A 22,722-nucleotide genomic window follows, 5' to 3' on the forward strand; every position below is an offset into this window, starting at 1 on the left:
TTTTGAGGGAATCAAAAATTTATATTTTGATCCGATGAAGTTTTGCGACCCTGAGATGATGAGACACCCTGTGCGATGTGACAATATTAATATTCCACCATTTACTTGCTTTGCATTATCTTATCAACAGAGTACTTAGGTCAGTGGTCACTCTCATGTATTCACACTCACAAACTCAATTACATGCGTTTAAAAAGCATATAAACGAGTGTGTGATTCTTTGTGTTGTATTTGAATGTTAGCGGCGTAATACAGATTAAGATTACCAAAAACAGAAATAAAGTCCGTATGCTTCATACCGAACGCACAAAATTACGTTTGTTAATAAATAGAGTGAAGTACTTGATTGAATGTATAAAGTGTTATATTCAAATGTGAAATTATCACTTAATTAATGCACAAAAAGTTTTTCTTTGATATGAATAAATGAATAAATTCACTATGAAAATTCTGTTGTTGTATGTACTTTTGGCAAGTTTTCTATCTTGTTGTAACGGTTCGAAAAAAACGAGTGAAACTGGTGATAACATTGTTAATGCGGGTTCGTAAATGTGTAAATTAAATACAGAAAATGACAATTTAAAAACCAACTGAACTACTTTGTTAGGCACGTACGAGCTCAAATTTGAACAACTTTTTCAGCAATATTGGCGGAACAACAGAACACTCACTGAAGATTTAAGAAACGCCCTTAATATACCAAAGCAAATCAATTTGAAAGTTGAAGAATTGCCCAACTGTCACTCTGTATGTTTTATTATCAAAGTAGCACTTTATCTATCTATGATATTTTGACCCATTTTTTTTATCTCCCTTTTAGCCAAAAAAATGTCTCATTTGTCGCGCATTTTCATTCACCTTTTTGACTTACTATCAAAATCATTTCGAACAAAATCTTGATGAATATTTATTTGATTTGTGCACAATATTGGCAGAAGAACCAGACTACGTGTGCATTGGCATGATAAATATATATGGGGTGAGTGGAGTGGAGAGTTGTAAATATATCTACTGTAATAGATAAAATTGAGAAACAAATTTTAACGTAAAATCATCATTATCAGACATAAGTTTACAGTCGAATTTTGCTCACATTGGTCACAATTAGTGGTGGCAATCCCACACATTTCTTGTATCGATCGCGTCGAGTTGCTTGCGGAAATCGTTTGACAATTTTGTGTTGTCATTAATTCATCGACCAGTCGATGATACAATTGCCACGTTTGATGTTGATCCGCCGGCTCCCATGTAGAAAATTGATGGCTGATTGCGAACCATATCTCCATGAATTATTGTTTTTCTCCAAAACATAAACAAAGGAGAACCCCATAAAAGAGAATACACTAAAACGATATTTTGTATGAAAGTTAAATGGACAAATACAATTTTAGACGGATTTCAACTATTAGTTCCGAATTTTATACGGCATGTCATCTTGTTTTTATTGTATATTTTTCTGTGTGCATTATTCAATTTCATACACTACAGACTTTGAAAGATGTGGAAGTTTAACCCGTATTTGGATTAGATTATGAAATGCGAACCGAAAATATAAAAACACTAGAATCGCGTATAATCTTTGTATCTATACGTAAAAGAAAGGGAACAATTTTGATGGTTTTTCTATCACTTTTTTACCAAAAATGAAGAACCCTAATATTCATTGTTGAAAATCATTCTTTGTCTTTTAAATTATAGCCAACCATTAAGTACATTTTAAAGCATCGTACTAATGAATTGTCATCGGAAAGGATTTGCGGAATTTTATTCCAATACGATGGGTGTAGTGCAAATAAATATGTGATTGATTTCACTATTGAACCAGCTCATGGCATGGAACCAGTAGTTAAAGTATGTATTTCGAATAAATTTTGTATAGGTTAGTAATCCAACAAAACAAAAAAAACTTTCGCCTGAATAGGTTCCAAAGCAATATCAATTTGGAGAAAAAGCCACAAACTCTAGCTCATTTCTTACCATAGCACATTTAAGTGACTTTCACTTTGATCCATATTATTCTGCTGGTAGTAGTTCGAATTGTATTGATTTTCTTTGCTGTCGCAATACAAGCATTGTGAGTATAAACTTTTGGAGAAAGATGTTTTTTAACAACTTTCGTAGTAACTGAAATATTTTGCCTTTTTCATTTTATATTCAATATAATATAACGCCCTACAATTTTAAACCAAATTAGCCAAAAGAAAATTCGACACAAGAAGCTGGATATTGGGGAGATTATTTATCGTGCGATTCACCAAGCCATTTGATCGAAAATATTTGCTCACAAGTAGCAACTAATCATAAGGTAATGGGACAAATCAATCAAACATGTGCACGAACTGTTCGTGTGTTTGTGGCGTTTTTTATATTGTTTGTTCGTTAGTTCGTTCGTCCATAGAAAATTAAATGTTCGAATTGTTGGTTCGTTGTTTGGATTGTTCGTACGAACACTTTATAAATAAAATGTCTTACATCCATAAGATGAACTTTTCCGCACAGCATGCATTTACTACATATCTTTTACTGTAAATTTGAATTCACGAGAAAACTTAATTTGAGATTAGTTTTGCGGAACAAGTAATTTTCGACGCACTTTTTATAATTTTTTTTACTAAAAATGGAAATTTTTGTATAGAAGCTATGCCCGTATGATATCATAATAAGCTAAAACTTTGCACAGGCCATTTTTTCCACACAAAAATAACATTCTGTCACTGTTAAAAGTGGTGACACTGGTGTGTGCGAAAAAGTAAAAGTACAGTAATAATAAATAAATAAATAGTATAATAATATTGCACTACTAAATGGAAATAGGAAAAACTTTAAATCATTTTTTTTTGCTTTTCCGATGAGAAATCGTAGAAAATAAGCAAAATGTTGACTCCCGTATTCCAATTCGACTGATTCATAAATTGTCGTCGAACATCGAACGAACAATCCGAACGTTTGATTTTCCACGAATGAATGAACGCAATACAATTCTACGAACGAGCGAACAAAATTTAAAAAAACGCTACGAACAAACGAAGAATTTGTTGGATGTACGTTGACAGCTCTGCAATCAATTCAATGTTTGACCATTTTTGGCATTTTTATTCACAGAATATCGATCTAATTTATTACACTGGTGATTTCGCTGACCATTTCAGTTGGTTGACAACGAAGTCAAGCATTAAACATTCTATTGAGTTTGTAACTCAACAGATCAAAGAAAAATTTCCAAAAACGCCTGTTATAATGGTGATTATTGTGTAAAAATATATGAGCAAAGTCTTATCCAATTTTATTTATTGTAATTATTCAGGTGATTGGAAACCATGACATCCATCCATCAGATGCGTGAGATTTCATTTATAATTGCATTTATCTTCAATCATTGTGATTATCATTTTTAACTGATTTCATTTAGGTTTGCGCCAGAATCGACGTCAGAATATATAAATTCAAAGTGGTTATATGAAATTGCGGCTGATCTTTGGTCTGATTGGCTACCTCAAACCGCTTTATCAACTTTTCGACGTGGAGGTTACTATAGTTATTCATTTCGGTCGGGCTTGCGAATAATTGTCCTCAATAACAATCTTTGTTTTACGCATAATATGTAAGTGGAATTTATGAGAGTACAAGTCACCAAAATTTTTTGTTATTCTTCAATCTATTTGCCATCTTGAAATTTTTTATTTTTAACCACTACAAAATATTAACATATTATATGCTCTATACAAAAAGATGGCTTTTGTATAGTTCCGAAGAAATGGTTGTACAACTGAGCTGGTTACGAGATACATTATTGGAGGCTGAAAAAAACAATGAAAAGGTACACATCCTGTATTAATATAAAATACTACATAGTAACTTTATATTTAGGTTCATATTCTTGGACATATTCCGCCAAACACGTCAAGTTGTATTCGGGCTTGGAACCGTGAATACAATAAACTGATTATACAGTTTTCACACATAATTAGCGGCCAATTTAACGGTCACACGCATACCGATGAATTTACTCTGTTTTATTCGGAGGATGATGACAATCCCATTCCATTGAATGTAGCATATAATGGTGGTAGTGGCACGAGTTTCATTGGATTAAATTCCAATTATCGTTTGTATTTGGCCGACAATAATACTTTTGAAATAGTAGACCAGGAAACTTTTATCTTTAATTTGACTGAAGCAAATATGACCCCTGGACAACCACCAAGGTGGTTTAGAGAATATTCGTTCCGTGATGCATTTTCGGTCCCTGATATGAGCCCGTACACTTTGAGCAAATTGGTAAACGATACTTTTCGACATGATCGAAGCGCCCTATACAAGGTAATTAATTACAAGGTAGTCAATGAATTTAAATACTTTCCAAGAAACAAATTTTAACGCAAAACTATCATTATCAGGCACAAGTTTACGGTCGAATTTGAGCCTGAACTTGTGTGAAAAATTGACACGAAAATTTCCATAACATTACCTATGTATATTTGAAAAATAATGAATTCTTGATAATTACAGTATTGGAGCTACAAGTACAAACTGGCTTCACCAAAAATGGAATCAGGTTGCAACGATGCTTGTCTGGAAGAGTTACGGCTTATAACAAATGGCGATATGGAAAATACCTTCTTCTGAATCTTTTCTGATACTAAATTTTTGAGCATTTAGCGATTTGAATAAAATATTCAACCTAAGAGAAAACGGAAAATTTTTAACAGTTCTTTTTAATCAAGCTTTTGGATTTTTATATTTGAAAACTTCTGATCAATTGCAGAAAGCCCCCGGAAACTGGTGGAGGCGGCTTTAAAGTTTTTTTCTTAACACTGTCTACTTATATGTTGCACTGGTGTGCATTTTTGTTGGATTCTTTAACAGATATAAAAAATATATCATTTTGATTGAAAATATTGAATAAAATGGTCAAGTGAAAACAGCTCATTGTTTAAGATTTTATTAATATCTTCTTTGTTTTTTCAACGAGAATAATAAAGATTATTTGAGTTGACACCTTTCTATAGAAGAACTATAGTTAAGATTTTTGGTCTTTGAAATACTTTTCATGCATAACATTTTTTCCATATTTTTTGTGAATTATTGAAATATTGAGACAAAGAGATCGAGATTCTTTCCAGAAAAGAAATGAATTAATGTTTGAAAAATAATAAAAACATGTTCTTTGTGGCTATTAAGCGAATAGAAGGAAAATAAATCAAATGTGTTGCATGAGAACTTCATTCGAAAAAACGATATGATGCAGACGTGAATGTATAATATTCCGTCATTGTTTGATAATGAAAAAGTTATTTACAAGCGAACAAAATGTTTTGTTTTTACTTCGATTTTAGCTGTAGGTGAAATTTTTTCTGGCATATTCCCATTGAAATAGAAATGAACAAAAATAATATCGTATGTCTCGCGGCGATTTAATGTCATTGTAGACATAAACCATTTCTCGAGTACCAGCATTATATAGAGCCTTGCACCCCAAGAGAGGTGGTCTTGCAGACACACATAAAATGCTATATTGATGTTGATGACCAATAATGTTGATGTTGGAACCAACATCGGCTTGAGAATTTTCAATGAACAATTTTGTGCTTCCCGGCTTGTGATTGTTTTGACGCTGAAATTACAATTCAATCGTACGTTCAGTTTGTGCATTTTCGAAATTAATAGAAATTTGTCCTATATAATATTTTATGTTTTGTTTTGTTTTCTCTTTTGTTATGCATTCTCAATATAAACGTACCAATAAACGATGTACTTAACGTTCTCTGTCTGCTACGAACTTTTTATCAATTATGATCAAGAAATAAGTGAAAATACTACACAAATTAGTTATACTCGTAATCAAGTAAGTATTAAAAAAAAAAACATCCAACTGACCTCTGTCAATAGACAATCGACACAAATTCCACGAAAACATTATGCTTAGTGAAATTAAGGAAACAATTGTAAGCGAATGCTCTAGTTATCTCACTGGGGCTAACAAAGGACAAAAAAATTCAAAATAAATCGACATATATGCTGTAGCTATGTTCCACCTCAAATGAATATGTTGTTATTGTGTATGAATCAATTTTAAAACTGGAATATGTAAATGCTCCGAATCATCCTTCGACATATATGTTATTAAGCAAGAACAATGACTTGATTTAATGAAAGTCAAGTATTCAGCTTGCACAAAATATGTTGTACGTTGAACGACTTCGACGGTTTTTCAGAGGAGCAACACACTCTCGACATGAAGCGGAATATGTAGACTATAGAGTCTAAATGTGATGGTCTGTATGCATGAAGAAAAAAAAGTATTGTAAGTCATTCAATACTCATACAATCGTCTCACGAATATGAATACGACAACGGTGGCAGCGACTGCGACTGTGACGGCAACAGCCGTAGCAATAGAATACCATATGCAATACATGGAGCATTTCTGTGTGATTGTATACAATCTCTTTGGTTGGTTGGCAACTTACTCGCTGGCTGGATTGTTTGTGTTGTGATTTCGTAGCTAGCGGTGCCGATACACATTTTTCTATAAATTCAGTAAGCCTTGACAATGAAATTTCATTCCTCTTCATTTCTTTCTTCGAACACATATCGAACATAGAATTTCTCCCTCGCGCATTCTTTCGTAGTTCGTTGTCGTTTCGGATATTAAGTTTAGCTCTGTTATCTGTGTTTTTAAAGAAGTTATTTATTTATTTATTTTTTTCAAATATTTATTGCAAATTGTGCCAGCTAATCGATCGTTACATATCGCTATATTTATTTATTTTTTGTTCGAAATCCAATATTGTCTTGGATTTTAATTTAAGCTGCAGAAAAAAATTATCTCTCTAACTCATCGATTTGGTGATTGCTACTAGAAAAGCGTTCAAGAAACGATCTTTTGAAAATTTTAACGTTTTTTTTTGTCAACATCGAATTTCATTATAAACGTTCGGTTTTTGTGAGTGATAAAAGAAAGTTCAAAACGAACTAAAAGTAGAAGAAAATACGATCGTAAGCGAAAAAAGAAGCAGTGCTCGCATAGTTTTTTTGGTGAGAATTTTTGTTTTTTAATCTCGCAAAATCAGAGACTTCCATTAAATAAGTTTTTTGTTTAAACCAGTGAACACAGTACATGGCCATGCATTCATTCAACATTACTTCGTCAATACATTTTCTGTTCCGTTTAGCTGACCGCATTTCTTCTCTTAATTGTTGAACATTCTGTTTTTTGGTGATCGATCGCGAACCATCGATTTAAATATTTTTGAATGATTTATTTTCATTTTACACGGTATAAACCGCTCCAAACAGACAATCTAACATACAAAAGAAACGCGAACCAATTATCGATATTTTCGTCCATTTGACTTCGAATTGGATTATATTTTTTTTTATTTATAATTGAGCAGACTGAAAGTTCACTGTAACATCTTTCTTGCAAAAAAAAAGAGAAAAACAAGAACAACAAGAAGATAAAACAAAAGTAAGAAAAGAGTAATAATTGGGCAAACCTTTTCTCTTATCTTCGTTTGACTTGCGATTGAACTGCTATGCAAATTGGATTCCAAGCAGAAAATTGAGCGGCGAAATAAAGGCAGCTTGTAAACGACGTAAAAATACCCTAATAACAATCTCAGCAGTCAAAAACAAGAACGAAAACCAGTAAAAGAAAATTTATTGAATCAAAAATTAACATATATATAACATATAATTTCGGTATCGAACAATATGTGGAAAGTGATCTTGTTCAGTGTGGCCTTTTCTTCACTACATCTGACTCATGGCCAAGGTAAGCATAGTGTATTGTACCAAATCTAATAAATAATAAACTTGTCAATTTTTGTTTAAAGAATTTTTTCCACTATTGATGCTTTGGTTTGTGGATTTTCCATTCTCTGTCCCATTTTATTTTGCGAATGACATAATTTTCAGATTTTTGTGGATATTCACTTCAAAACCTAAAATTATGGATACAGATACATTGCAGAGACACATTGTTTTCAAATTATAGTTACAGTGTAGTTAGAGTGGCTCTCCAAATCTCGGAAAACAAGTAAATAATTTGTGACTCTATAATATTTTTTTGTCCATAATTTGAGTTTTTGAAGTGAAAATCCACAAAAATGTCAAGTTATATCATTAAAAATCCCAAATTATGGCATTTGCAAGATAAATTACGAGAAAGAAATGAAATTCAACAAGCCTACTGCTGCTGCTACTTCTTTTTTCGAGTTCATTTATCCCAACCGATTTATTTGTCATATATTTCGATCTCAGATACGTAATATATGTCATGCATAATTTATTTTTGCCGCTCATTCAAGGAAAACATAACAAAGAGAAGTGAACTAAAAAAAAAAATAAATGAAAGAAAAAATCAAGATGAGAAAAAATTAAGTCTATCGCGTGTATAAGAAGAAACTCGTACACATGTATCTGAACAATAGCCAAGATACAAAATATGATTACTCTCTGTATGTCTCTTTTTTTATTTCTTTATTATTTCTCGTTTTCGATTGTTTTTACCATTTTCTGTTTTTCCACCACACAATTTTCTCAACACCGTCAAATTAAATGCGTTATCGTTTATTAATTATTATTAACTATATTACTGCTCTACAATTAACCATATGCAACAACTAAATAAATAATAATAAATTGAAATAAGCGAAGAAGCAAATCAAAATACAAGTAAATAACCATCTGCATTTCTCTCTGATTACCGTAGAACGGTTTTGGGATAGGCACATACTGCATACCGAATTAAAGTGAAAGAGATATCTGCATCGAATTCAACGAAAAGAAATCGTGCGTATTTGCATGCAGTAATGAACTCATCAACGAGCACAGCAGAAACCAACATTCACATTCAATTCCACAGTATATAAATAATGTGTGTGTGTGTGTGTGTGTGAGTTGTGCCTTGATCTTTTTACATTTTCAACATGTTTATGGAAGCTATTCTTTTTATTTAATTTTGAATTTACGGACGAACATTCAAAGTGTATGTTTTCATATGAAATGGGTTCACACACAGCGAAAACAAACCATCGACAAGACTCAATTTCTAGCAATTCTCCGAAGAATACCCGTCTTTGCAGCATTCACTGTTTGGCACCATTCAAAGACATCGAAACTTCTCTTTCTCTTTCCCCTAAAGCCACTCAAGAATCTCTCTGTTTGTCGTCATCATTGTCGCTGATCGTATGACTATTTCATTGAACGACTAGATACTATGAAACTGATCAAAAGTATTTCTACAAAATATTCCGTTCATATAACATAGTACCACTTAATAGTAACCAGTTGTAATTTGCGCAATGTTTCGGTCTTGATTTGATCGTTTTACAAGAAATAAAGTTTTATTGTATAAATTATGTGCCGCGATCCATCTATGTTTTCTGTTGTGGTGATCGTTCTTTTTTTTACAAATTCAATTCGTTTCTACTTCAGATTTGGTTACTCCTCGCATACAATTCCGTTAAACTCAGCTAAAATTATGCGATCCATTCATTTTACCCATTGACACTCTTCTTCCGCAGTTGAATTCAAATCAGAATTTAAAACGACAATAATACCAGAAAAAAAAATAAAAACAAAACATTTTCTGAATGACGAAAAACCCACAAAGAAACCGAGAACAGAGACATGGTTTCACACACAAAGAAAATAACTCTTGTTCAAAATACACACGCATACACATAAAGAATGCCATTTGACTTTTATCTTTTTTCGTATTTTGGCTATAGTGGCACAGATCAAAAGCATTTTTAAAAACTTGAATATTTTAAACGGTGTTATTTTGTTTTTCCCTTGACTTTGGTTTTGTTTTATTTTATTTTTTGATTTATCCATCTCTTGTCTTCTGAACACGTTTGCTTGTAAAAAAAATGAATACATTTTTTGTGTAATTTTGATGGTGAAATTCAGAAATAATTTGATACATTGTCGGATTTCTGTGAATAGTCACAAAAATGTTAAATTATTACTTTGAAAAGACCAAATTCACACTATTGTGTGTAATCCATATCTATTGAAAATATCGATATGAGAGTATATCATTTTTGAGCTGAACATATTCAAAAACAAGAGTATTTGACCGTTTGTGTTAATGGCAAATTTATAATTGAGAGTTTGTATTTTGAGATATTTAGTTTGAGTTGTTGGCTATATCCATTTCGCAAAAAGAGAGTATGTAGTTTAACTAAATTAGTTCATAATAAAGGAGAGTAAGTATTTGTTCACATTGAAATAAAAGTATGAAAATGAACACAAGCGAACAAATCACAATAGCAAATGCCGTACTGTGTATGACTTATCAAGCGCACAGGTCGTGTTCATTCGTGTTTGGTACGTTTTGTTGTTTATGTGTGCTTTTGACGACAATACAGACTTCGTTAGCTTCTCTCACCCATTGCCGTTTCAGTGTTGCTGATTCTGTGTGCCTGTTACATTCGGATCAATAAATGTTAAAAATATTAACTATTTTCACAAATACTCTCACCTTTGTTTTCAACCATTGTAGCATGTATACGACAAAATTTAACCATTTTACCATAGAAAAACATACTCTCCTATCGTTATTTTCGATTGATATACACCACATGGATTCTATAGAATGTTGACTTTAATTCACACATTGTGTTTAACTACGAGTTTACCTTCTTCCCTTGCGAATACTATCGTATCATTCATTCATTCGAATGTCAACCAACCCGAACGCATTTCTCGCTCATATCACGGACTCAAATAACTTTCATTCTGTATAGATTTTCGTCGTGTATGTGTAGTGTGCACATATATTCTGTATCATGGCTATTAAAAGTGTCTGACAAAACAAATCAACGGCTTTTATGTATCTTTCAGAAAAAACGTGTACAATACATCATCTTCGAATACATTTAATCCTACAAATTATTCATCCTACTTACTATTTTACTCTCGACGTTCGCTTTTGTTCTTCATGTACGCTTTCAGTTTTTTCTCAATCCATGGAGAAATTTAATCTAAACAATGCCACTGTACCTTAACGAAACAAACTTTGAGTTTGGACTCTATAAAGCCGTACAAATATTAAACAACACCAGACAAATGTTATATGTTAGCTTTGTAGCATTGAAATTCAAACGGTTAAGCGATCCAAAAAAAAAAACCTTACCATAAGAATTATTCGAGGATATTTAAAAAAAATGTTGATTTTTTGAAAATTCATATATATCTGACTATTCATTCTACAGTGATTTGGATTTTATTTGCCATTCATTTAGTGCAAAATAAATTCTATCTTATCATTGTGAGACACTAAGGTAAATTAGATGGATTTTTCTTCTATACTAGTACAATTTATACCAAGGGGTACTCATAGGTCGGCAAGGTCACAAAATCATTCATCTGTCGAATCAGTTTCGCTTCTGCAATATCACGATGTCATAGAGTTGTGCTCTAGCAGCACCTTCGATTTCAACGTTTGCAACATTTGGTAGTCATGTTTTTAGGAAGCGTTGCTTCTTTGACACCAAAAGATCTGCATTTGGTCCATCTCGAAGAGTTGCAGCGATAACATTGCCCATTTCTCGCATCTCGCGCCATATTGGTTACAATGTGTGGTGGTAAGCCACACATTTCTTGTATTGATCGCGTTGAATTCTTTGCGGAAATCGTTTGAAACAGATTGATTCATTGACCAGTCGAATGATATGCCACGTTTTATGATGGCTGCAATTAGTTTGCGAGTGCCTGCAATCTCACCGCACATGTTTCTTGATCTTAATTGGCGAATTGACTGATGTTGATCCGCCGGCTTCCATGTAGAAAATTGATGAACCATTTTTCAAGCTGTTTTGTCGATTGCACGTAACGATTCGATATGCTTGTCCAATCCCAAGCGTGCACGTGTATATTTTAATGCCATCGTTCATTTCACCCAAAGTAGCTGCAACCCGATTACGAATATATTTTTCAATTCTCGGTTTTACTGTTGATAAATTTACTTCTAAATCAATTGAATTAGTATCACTGTTTGGTATATTTTTTGTATAATAATCATTGAACGTTGTCAGCATATCCCTCTAGCCGGTAAGGCGGCCTATAGGCAGCCTTCCAAAAAATGCGCCCAAATGACGCATTTTTAAAAAATTACATGAAAAATTCTAAAACACGCTTAAACAATCGTTAATGGTATTTAGCTTAGGCCAAAACTTTATATTTATTATTGGCATTCTCTGTGTTAGAAATTTTATGGAGGGTCCAATTTTTTTTCGCCTTCGGACTGGCCTTTTAGAGGGATATAATTAATCGGTTCAAACTTTGTGTAGCGTTGTAGCTGGGGTATTATGCGCTGAATCGTAATAATAATAGGATGATGTACAATGCGTCAGTGTCAATTGAGTGCCGACAAGGTTTTTGATTTGTGGTGCATTGCGACGATCTTTGTACAAGATATGATAGTTTCGAATTTCACGCTGAATTTCCAACCACATGCGAAGCGACTTGAAACTATTCTTCCCGACGAAGTCACGGATGTTACACTCGTATGGTGCTCCCATCAAACGCAATTCATTCAATTGCATCTGTCGCTCACCGTTGCCATTGGTGGTATCTCGACGATGATAATTAGCGATATTTTGCCAATTTTATAATCGAGAACTGCCTTAAATCATTTGTGTATTATTGTTGATGGTTCATTATATTCTAAGAAATCCAATGATAATGTCTCGATGCTGCGGTCGTATGACTTTGGAGAGGCCCTGTTCAATTGATCAATGTTGGGATCGTTTGCTTGTGTCAACCCATTGTAAAATATAAAAAAGAATAAAAAAACTTCACCAAAATACTTTGAATGACATCATTTGAATAAAAAAACACACCATGTAAAACACAAGACTATAAACAATTATACAGCGATCAAACTTTGATCATCAAATCGATTCACATCTGCAAAGAATTCCGCTAAACCAAATTCAGATGACAAGTTCGATGTCGTCGTTGAGCGAATGTTCGGCTATTCGAAAATCAAAATCGAATCCGATTCATAGCACGCGCCAAATTAAAATATCCTTATGTTGTATACTTCGACGGATGGCAAAACTATGACCTTGTTAGTTTGAGAATGTTCTGTTATTTTAAAAGAAAATCAGAATCCAACACAAAACACACATTAAAAACAGAAGAAAGGAATCAATTGTATGAAAGACTGACACGATGTGATGCGATGCAGTGATTACGAGGCATATTTTTGATTGTAAACAAATGATGTTTGGCACCAGTTTGACGTGCACAGCAGCCAACTGTCAATTATCATACTAATACGTTTCGGATTTGAAATTCTAGTTTACATGGATGGCATTCCATTGGATGGGTAGTTAAATTCCGGTCGATTTCATAATTCAAAAAATCTTTTTCCAAAACTAAAATCAAATCACTCAAATATCGTTGTATTGAAATACAAAATTAAAACTTAAAGTTGTATCGAGTCAAGTTCACATTATGCTGTAGAAATTGGAAACAATACATATAATCTAACTTCTCTTTAACACGAAAATTTCTACCAAAATGGGTCAAAGCGATACAATTTTCATCGTTCAAACGGATAAAAATCGTTACCACCAATCCATAGACTCAACATTTAACATATATTTTATTAGCTTATTAACATTCGAAAATTGATAAAAAATAATACTCAAAATAAGAAAAGAAAAATATTGATGAGGATAATGATGATGATGTTGAGAATGAACTAATAAACGTCTAAAGCATTATATGATATGTTATTTTTCTTTATTTAATTGTTTATTTAAGCGGAATCAATGAAGAAACCAGTCAGGACATACGCATGTATGTGATAAGGGAAAGCGAAAAAAAGTCAAATGAACTGAATGGCGTGGAATAGAAAATGCTAATACAAAGGTGTGCGCAAAGGTTTTATATGATTATTATCTTTCCTGGCTGTATTCGATTTCAATATGCAGTTAATGATGATATTGATGTAATTTATTGACAGTTAATGAGACCGCAAATAGATCTCGAGTTATATATGCATTTGATCGTAAACAAAATCATCATTATCATCAACATTATTATTTTTATTATTGGCTGAGCATTGAGGTATTTGTGGCTTTGCTAAATAGAAATCGTATCGTCATAATGGAAATTACTTAAATTCTCACATTTTTATAGAGTGATTGGCATCATATTTATCAGAAAATATAAAGAAAAACCACGAATTTCGTACTATTACTTTTGCATCGGTATAAAACGAAAGCTCACGAAGTTTACTCAGAAACATAAAAATTGTTTTAATGATGCTTTCAATTCAGTATGTGGAAATAAAACATTTCAAAATATAATAGACGACGTTTTAAAAATATTCGTTTGAAATTAAAATTGCACAGTTAATTTTTTGGATATTGTGCTGTGGCATTGTTGGATCTATGACGAATGTACACATATTTAAAGTGTTTAACGTTTCACATTTTTGTGCATCAAATAACATGTTAACAAAAAAATGTCGTATTTGTTCAACTTAAATTGGTCAATATGTAAGTCACGATCTGTCGAAATATTACTTTTCGAAATGGAAAAGGTCAATATTCGAGATAACGAATTTTTATTGACCCAATTCTTATTGAGTAATCATAAATTAGAGTAGAAAAATAAAACCTATAGATATTTGAGTTATAACCAGTTTGCTTGTTGAAATTTGATTTTGAGTGACACAGATCAGCAATGAGGCCTAATTGAGTTAATAGTTTCAATTTTCAACTATTTGACGATTCGTGTGATTGAAAAAGATATTAACAAATATCAAATATCGACACATCGATTATTATAAACGGAAAAATCAATGTAGTGCAAAAACAATGAATTGAAAAAATTCTAAGTTTTAGGTGAGAAAAGTCGACGAACAAATTTCTTCGAAAATACATTTTTTCGAGAATAATTCATTTCGTTTTCTTTCATCCACATCTTTTTAAAATTGATCGTTTTTGTGGCTATTAAGACCACTTAAGGGAAAGACATAACATAGTGTGATGTTATAATCAAAATATGTATAACAAAAATTAATCAGAGTTCCACTTTTATAGACTCTGCGTACAAGTCGGATTTTTATTCTGACCCATTCAAATCTGATATTATACCCTTTTCAACTTTTACGCGCCTTTAAAATAAGTTATAATGAAAGAATGCATTGAAAAATTGAAAATGTTTCAATATTATTTTTGGCAATAATTTGGGCATGAATTTTGGATATTGTCATATATATTATAATCATTTGTTTTGTTCAAATGTATTAAAATAAAATAAATCGAAAAATATGGCGGATTCTCTTACAGAGAAAAAGAACCTATCAAATTCTTTGAAAGACTTAAAGGAACTTCAAAGATCTATATAATTCCTATACTATTATTTAAAGATTTCCTTTAAATTTTTTAGTACTTTAAAAGAAGTTAGAAAGGAAATGAAGAAGCATCGTCTTTATTTTTATCAATTATCTGTATAACTGTTACGTCCTGTACCGTCATTATAAAGATAAATTCTTTGTACTATAAAGGAGTTATACAGAAATCAATTTTCTTTATAAAAATAAAATGATGCAAAGAGACGGAAAAAGAAACGTGCAAAATCCTTTCAAAAATCTTTCATACACAAGATTTTCGCATTTCCAAATTGTATATTAGCTTTTTTGTTTTCATTTCAAAACTACCTAAACACACCACTTTCTATTAGTGGTTTACTTTCATCTCGTTTTGATGACATTTTTGTGTCACGATTTCAATCTATACTTCTGGTAATGCTTTTTACGGTTGTTTTACCGCTTCAGGTGGTACACTCAACTGGATGGGTTCATCTAGGGCAAATAAGTCTCTATTAGTTTTGTTTTTCTTTTAATTACGTTAAAAATTCGTTGTGACTTATATTGTCACCGTTTTTTTTTTAATAAAATGTAAATGCTGTTGTTTCTGCTGTGAAAAAATAATGATGCCGTTTGGGAAATTTTAAATAAATTACCAATATAATGATAATTCAATCAACTGTAATTTTGTAGAGCGTGTTTTTAATATTACAACTAAATCCATTAACGATCGCATAAAATTTGTATGGTTGATAACCTAGATGATAACTCTAAAACCAAAAGCTATCATGGATTATAACGGTTTATTCGGATGATATTCTCTATTTATAGGCTTTATAAGTACCTCATATTCGCGGTACGCGACAAATAACAATAAAAAACGCGCACATAAACAAACACACGCAACGAATTGATTGTATGTCATGATGAACATTAGATAAAGCGATTGAATTTAAGCTAATTAAAAAAAGGTGTTACAAAAAAAAGTAGCAAGTCTCGTGCACATTCTCATCTTATACAAATAGTCTCAATCTATCACTAACGCTCTTAAAATTGGATTAAATCTTTCAAACACTTTCACGAATAAGAATTACAATAAATATTCAATATCATTCGCCGATTGTCTCATCTGCGATGAAAAATCTCACCTGTATCTTCGCTTTTCTGTTGTTGTTTTTTTTTTATTTATGTTACAAGCCGACTACAAATACTTGCGCTGATTTGCCAATGATAAAAGTAAACTTGCAACTAGTTTCCGACCATCAAAATCATACTAAATAACATCAACAGTCCTAGCATCGTTCAGTTTCATTGGCCGTTAATCCTCCTCATTGAGACATCGTTCTTCTGGTTTATGGATAAACTGTAAACAGGTTTCCATGTTTGTCTGAGTTCTGTTCACTTGCGCTTATACTTTTTTACGAATTATTTTTTATGAAATGAGAAAGAAGAAAGTATTGAACAAAAAAAAAAATACCAGAAGAATGCTTCGAATGCTTCCATATCAAATTACATTTTAAAGGCAAAAATATATAAAAGATCTAGAATGACAAGTATGTTCAGTCTGGATGTCAATTGACAACGTGACATCTTGTGAATTTTGATCGAGATCAATTGACATAAAAACTCAATTAATAGTAAACTTTCTTCGCTATTTTCTGAATGATGAGAAGAGATTTTTCCATTTTCAATGCGCAAACATTTTTCGTCGACCAAGATATTTTACAACAAACAAACTCTTTCAAATATTGAGGTCCAACAGATGGCTATAATAAAGAAGGGTATGAGAATATACGTATATTGCCATGTGACTTGGTGTTCATCGCATTGGAACGTTGCAGATTTTTTATATGCACGATGGCAATTCGATAACACAACGATCAATAAAAGTGTATTATATAGCGTATATAATATAGAGAAAAAAGTGAAAATGGCAATTGAAAAGATGGAATAGTCATTGAGGCTACACGCTACATAGCTGGTCGTTTATATCAAATTAATGCCATGCGTTAATTTGCTGCGCTAATACGCCAATTTATATAAAAAGTTAAAGATCAACTATTGAATTTATCGAATAAAATCTAAAGAAACAATTGATTTAACAAAAACTGTATTCAGCTGACTTGAAAGTCAGGTCTGTAGGCCATTCACAGGAAATGGTTTTTGATTTATCAATAGTTGCGACAATCGATCAAAATTAGAGCGATACTGCAAGGCTACTTCAATTTGTAATTTATAAATTGTAAAGCAAGTGAGAATGAAATGTAACAAAGATAACAAGCAAAAGTGTTGGCGCGCGCGATTGGGATTTTTTTATATATTATCGCAATAACCGCAACAACATACACATCGCCGCAGGTAAAATACGATGAAGACATTCGATTTCTTCTGAAGCTGTTAAATTTTCTTAGGCGAAAGGAACATTATACATGAAAAGAAAGCACAATTTAATATAGTTTCAATTTCTTGTTAACGACAAATGAGTATTACACTGTCCTATTGATGGCTAATGAAATGTGCTAACGTATTTGTTGTGCTTTGATGAAACCAGTTCTCTCTTTCTCATTTTTTTCGTTCGTTTTTTGCTTATAATGTGCGATAAATTGTCAAACAAACAATGTTCAAACTCATTATCTCACTTATTTCATTTCAATTTGTATCGCATTTGTAATATTGGATTTGAAGTAATTGCTCCGTCAGCTTGATTTTATTCATATTGGCTCGTGACAAGTGCTATCTGCTAACCAATATGTATGTTTTTTGCAATTCCCATGGCATATCATCGTCACGCGATGTGATACATTGTTTCTATATTGATGCTTTCTTGGTCGATGTAGTACATGATTTGTGTGCATTTTCATTTTCTACCTATAAGTAGTATATAGTGTTGTAAATCGAATGAATGTCTTGTAAATGATTCGCAAATGTCATGTGTGTGCATGTGTTTGTCGAAAAGAGAAACCAATTGAATTCGATCGTATCAACCTATCAGTGACAGGATGAATTAGTGATTGAGTACAAGTGACAGTGGATAGTTCGGTTGGCTGGGGTTTGGTGCATTGTGCCTGATAATATAGCTGATGAGACGAAAGGCGTGTAAAACAACATGACAAAATATCGAAAAAATATTCGTTTAATGCCGCGAAACCGTACATCTCAAAATGAACAAATTAAGTTGAAACATTACGGCTCAGGTAGGTTGAATCATCAAGAAACCAACTATCCAACTCACCTGAGCTCATCTGATAAGTAAAAGATAATGCGAAACGACACCAATTTACCAACGATATATGTTTTCTTCGCGCACGTTGAGAGTATACTTCTTTTGTACATACATTATTATTACTATTTATTCAGACTGTATCTCAAGATTGAGAACATGTTTACCAAAAAGGTTCAAATCTCGCTCTCTCGCAACCAATATACGTTGCCGTATTTATGTTTACTATCAAATCAGAAGGAAAAACACACATACAACACACGCACACACAACTAAGCTACAATCAAGAGAATAAAACAAATGAAATGATAAAAATGGAGAATAAAGCTGAAGATTGATTTTAGGTCACTTTCTTCTTATAATTATGCAAATTGAAGACAGCCATGCTGCTTATTGTACAAGATGCCAATCGAATTGCGGTTAATTTGTGCGTTGGTGCACACTACACTCGACGAAACGTTTTCACAAATATATGCTTCTTTTATGATCTTTTTCGTAATAAATTCACTTTTGACCAATACTTTAAGATGCATTCCAATGTTTTGCTTGTGTGTATGTGTATGTATATGCATGATGTACAACGTAATTGAAGGAAAACTTTACTCTGGGTCAAAATTAAGATTCTTTAGCACTTGAAAAAAAACTTCAACCGCTTTTGAAAGAAGTCTGAAAATTTAGTAAGCTACTGTAAATAAGACGCTGGTTTGACTGTTTAATATTTAATTGTATGATAATGGCTTGTCTATTAACAGCCTCATATTTTCTTATGTGATTCATTTAAATAATTAAAAATAATATCCCTTTCCATTCATTTGGTCATAGGACTTACATCGCAGCCAATTCAAACACCGTCCTGGCAAGTTGGTACATATAACGGTAGCTCTATACGCGATTCAAAAGCCGTGACACCACCACCATCTAGTTGCCCACGGACATGTCCTGTATTAACAACACCTCAGGAACCCGTATGCGGTTCAGATGGTTTAATATATGCCAATTCATGTGAATTGAAGAAAAAAACGTGCATCCGAAATGGTGCTGCAAACGTACAGGTAATTTTTTACACATCATTTAACAAGATAGAAAAAGCGATTCATATAAGACAAAATACGATTACTCCAAAAAAATAAAGAACAATATTTTGTCACCCGGTTTTGAAATTTAATGATTTAATGATTTTTCTTCACAAACAACTAAATTTATATAAAAATCTACAGGAAACACCAAATGGTTGCGAACGTGCTACCGGTTCCGCATGCATACATCGTTGTCCAACGGATAAAGATCACGTATGTGGTACAGATGGTCGTACTTACTTAAACAGGTATGCGTACTAAACAACAAGTTCTTCCTGCATTCCTCCAAAAAATATACACATAATTATTATAACTCAACTGTACCGTATTCATTTGGGATTTATACATTTATAGGATTTGGTGTGGGTATCAATAATAATAAAAGGGTCTTTGGTCTTGTACAGGACTCCAAGCATAACCCTTTTATCATTGATACCTAAACTAAACCCAATAAGCAGGTTTATAAGTCTTCTTGATGTTCTCGACAACAGCCCAAACTTTATACAAAATGGGACACGGTTCTTTTTAAAAAAATAAAAACGATAAAAAGGCCAATTCCAACATTAAAGTGAATCAAAATCATTTATTTTAATTTGAAAGTGAGATTTTTTTTAAAATAAAAACTTTTTCTTTTTGTTTAATTTAAAAAATGTAGATGTATGCTTCGTGTACAAGCGTGCCGAGTAGGTTTGGCAGCTGTAAAATTAGCACATCAAGGACCTTGTAGCAATACAAGTGCCATTCGTGAATCTTGTCCGGTTGATTGTAACAGCGCTCCACATGATGGACCCACATGTGGAAGCGATGGGAACGTGTACAATTCAACTTGTGAAATGAAATTAATGACTTGTGGTCAAGGTGTTGTGCGAACTAATCGCAAACATTGTCAGAGTACACGAATGTGTAGAGAATCATGTTGGAGGGTGGCTCGACCCACTTGTGGTTCAGACGGCCGAATCTATGCGTCGGCATGCAAAATGCGGTCAACAAACTGTGGTAAGCACATTTTTGAGGTGCCTATGTCTTATTGTATGATGCAGGAGCAACGAACCGCAAACATAGGCGGCAATCAAGCAATGGTGGATTGTCCAACGGACTGTGCAAAAGTTTCACAGCAGCTTGTTTGTGGGAGCGACGGTAATATTTACAGTTCATTATGTGAGCTAAAAATGTTGAATTGTGGGTATGTTTTACATGATTTGGCTATAAATCTGTTCATTTTTTTTTAAATTAGTTTAAATGTAAATATTTAATATATACAAAACATTCACAGAACTCCAAAGAAATCCATTCAATCGGTACCGATGGAACGTTGTAAATCACGTTTGGCCAAATGCAAAAAACTAGCTGCCTGTAATAAAGAACGTTATGCTGGCCTCATCAAGTCATCGAAAAATGATTACCTGTGCGGAACTGATTCAAAAACTTATAAATCTGAATGTGATTTGGCCCAAGCAAACTGTTTGTAAGTGTATTTATTTCTTTAAATTCCACATTCTTGAATAATTTTTACATTTTGTTTATGATTTTAAAGACGCAACGTGAATTTGGCTCACATTGGTGCTTGTACGAAGCTTAAAACCAACATTTACCAATGCAATGAAAAATGCACTGACTCTGACAGCTCTACGGGACCAATATGCGCGTCCGATGGAAATGTATATCGGACATTGTGTGAAATGAAAGAGAAAACATGTAGCAGTCGCGTAGTTCCCGTTTCATTGAAAAATTGTGCAACTACTGCCTACTGCAATGGTGACTGCGATGCAGAAGCTACATCATTTGTTTGTGCTTCCGACAATAAATTTTATCGAAATGAATGCCATATGCGTAAAGAAAACTGTGGTAAGCACATGTTCGTCATACCGATGAAACGTTGTTTAGCTGCATTCAATTTCAAAGGATGCAATCGAATGTGTCCAAAGGACTTTGAACCCGTCTGTGGCTCCGATGACAAAACATATTCCAACGAATGCTTTTTGAGTATAGAAAATTGTCGATCGCGAAATGTGGTACAATTAAAACATTACGGAACTTGTACGAAACCAGAAACACCCGCACAAAACTATTTATACTAATTTATAATGTCAAGCAAACGACAGAAAATAAAACATGAATATGAAAAAAAAAATGGATACTTTCTTCGATAGGAATCTCGTTGCAACAAAAATTCCAGTGGCTAAATCATACTAAATAAAATTATTCGTTTTGTCGAAGAGGAAAAATATAAAATGAAATTCAGAAACTATTCGTTCAATCATTGACTGATTTAATTGGCTCGAAAAATCTGGGATTTTTTGTACAAAAATCTATCTAGTTTTATATATCTTGTATTTAAAATTAAAATAATACTCATTCAAACTAATACTAAATGCTTTCAATATTCGTTTTAATCGTTAATAAACTGTTTATTATTTTATAAATATGTAATCGTTTTTTTTAAATAAAAATGCGTCAAAATAAAAAGAAATTCACGAATAAAAATGATTTTTTTTCGTTACAAGGTTTCAATTTTCAATCAATGTTGTATGCAATCAAAACAAATAAGTCAAATTTTACACAAAATGATTGTAATTCATTGTTTTAAATCAATGCTGGTGTCTTTTTTGACGACCAGAGTCATCTATTGGATATTAAATAATGGTTTCAATTCTCACTTCCTAAATAAATTATGTGGTTAATTTATCCAAAAACATAAATAGACGATTTATTATTATTGAAATCCAATGGAATAAAAAAAAAATATAATGAAAAACTATTTTCAACTAAAGAAGTGTTTAATCCAAATTTTAAAAATAGTATGTGTAGACTAACAGATGTCGTTATGTACTTTGGGAGAGTTTATTTTTGTCGATGTCTAAAAATATTGGTGTTTGCGTTGTGAATGGAAGCGTAAGTAAGACAACTCTAGTATACCAGCTACTTACCAGTGGGCACAAACGAACGATTTGCTCTGTGTTTGTCACTTTCTATTCATTCTTAATAGACAAACACAAATTCTTGTGAATATTTAGACAAAAGCTCGTCGATCAAACTCTCCACAAATTCTCATCGGTTTCTTGCATGTGAAAAATGGTTTATTAGCT

General features: G+C 32.5%; 2 protein-coding genes across 3 annotated transcripts; both read left to right on the plus strand.

The window, feature by feature from the left end:
- The first annotated feature begins 239 nt into the window (after positions 1-239).
- LOC116336594 (sphingomyelin phosphodiesterase-like) lies at positions 240-4,699 on the plus strand. Its single transcript, XM_031760536.1, has 12 exons — positions 240-541; positions 608-747; positions 821-979; positions 1,699-1,851; positions 1,922-2,074; positions 2,195-2,305; positions 3,103-3,240; positions 3,305-3,339; positions 3,410-3,601; positions 3,730-3,817; positions 3,868-4,320; positions 4,510-4,699. The coding sequence occupies exons 1-12, from the start codon at positions 427-429 to the stop codon at positions 4,624-4,626; spliced, it is 1,854 nt and encodes a 617-aa protein (XP_031616396.1). The 5' UTR covers positions 240-426; the 3' UTR covers positions 4,627-4,699.
- A 1,900-nt stretch (positions 4,700-6,599) lies between these two features.
- On the plus strand, positions 6,600-21,945 carry LOC116352474 (agrin). Of its 2 annotated transcripts, none has more exons than XM_031785104.1 (7): positions 6,600-7,038; positions 7,109-7,777; positions 19,383-19,612; positions 19,778-19,884; positions 20,292-20,819; positions 20,910-21,101; positions 21,171-21,945. In XM_031785104.1, the coding sequence occupies exons 2-7, from the start codon at positions 7,717-7,719 to the stop codon at positions 21,712-21,714; spliced, it is 1,662 nt and encodes a 553-aa protein (XP_031640964.1). In that variant the 5' UTR covers positions 6,600-7,038; positions 7,109-7,716; the 3' UTR covers positions 21,715-21,945. The 2 variants fall into 2 exon arrangements, with proteins under 2 accessions (XP_031640964.1, XP_031640966.1); XM_031785106.1 differs by having other exon boundaries at positions 7,398-7,777.
- The last annotated feature ends 777 nt before the right edge of the window (positions 21,946-22,722 follow it).

This window comes from Contarinia nasturtii, unplaced genomic scaffold, assembly GCF_009176525.2.
Source record: "Contarinia nasturtii isolate CC-2019 unplaced genomic scaffold, AAFC_CNas_1.1 Cnas_scaffold_187, whole genome shotgun sequence".
Classification (NCBI taxonomy): domain Eukaryota; kingdom Metazoa; phylum Arthropoda; class Insecta; order Diptera; family Cecidomyiidae; genus Contarinia; species Contarinia nasturtii.

What these genes read in the sequence shown, in the direction of transcription:
- LOC116336594 (XM_031760536.1), top strand. Translation starts at nt 427, where the DNA reads ATGAATAAATTCACTATGAAAATTCTGTTGTTGTATGTACTTTTGGCA. An exon ending in AATTGCCCAACTGTCACTCT is followed by an intron (nt 748 to 820) that starts GTATGTTTTATT and finishes TCTCCCTTTTAG; the next exon opens with CCAAAAAAATGTCTCATTTG. An exon ending in CAAAAACGCCTGTTATAATG is followed by an intron (nt 3,241 to 3,304) that starts GTGATTATTGTG and finishes GTAATTATTCAG; the next exon opens with GTGATTGGAAACCATGACAT.
- LOC116352474 (XM_031785104.1), top strand. Translation starts at nt 7,717, where the DNA reads ATGTGGAAAGTGATCTTGTTCAGTGTGGCCTTTTCTTCACTACATCTG. An exon ending in ACATCTGACTCATGGCCAAG is followed by an intron (nt 7,778 to 19,382) that starts GTAAGCATAGTG and finishes ATTTGGTCATAG; the next exon opens with GACTTACATCGCAGCCAATT. An exon ending in GGTCGTACTTACTTAAACAG is followed by an intron (nt 19,885 to 20,291) that starts GTATGCGTACTA and finishes TAAAAAATGTAG; the next exon opens with ATGTATGCTTCGTGTACAAG.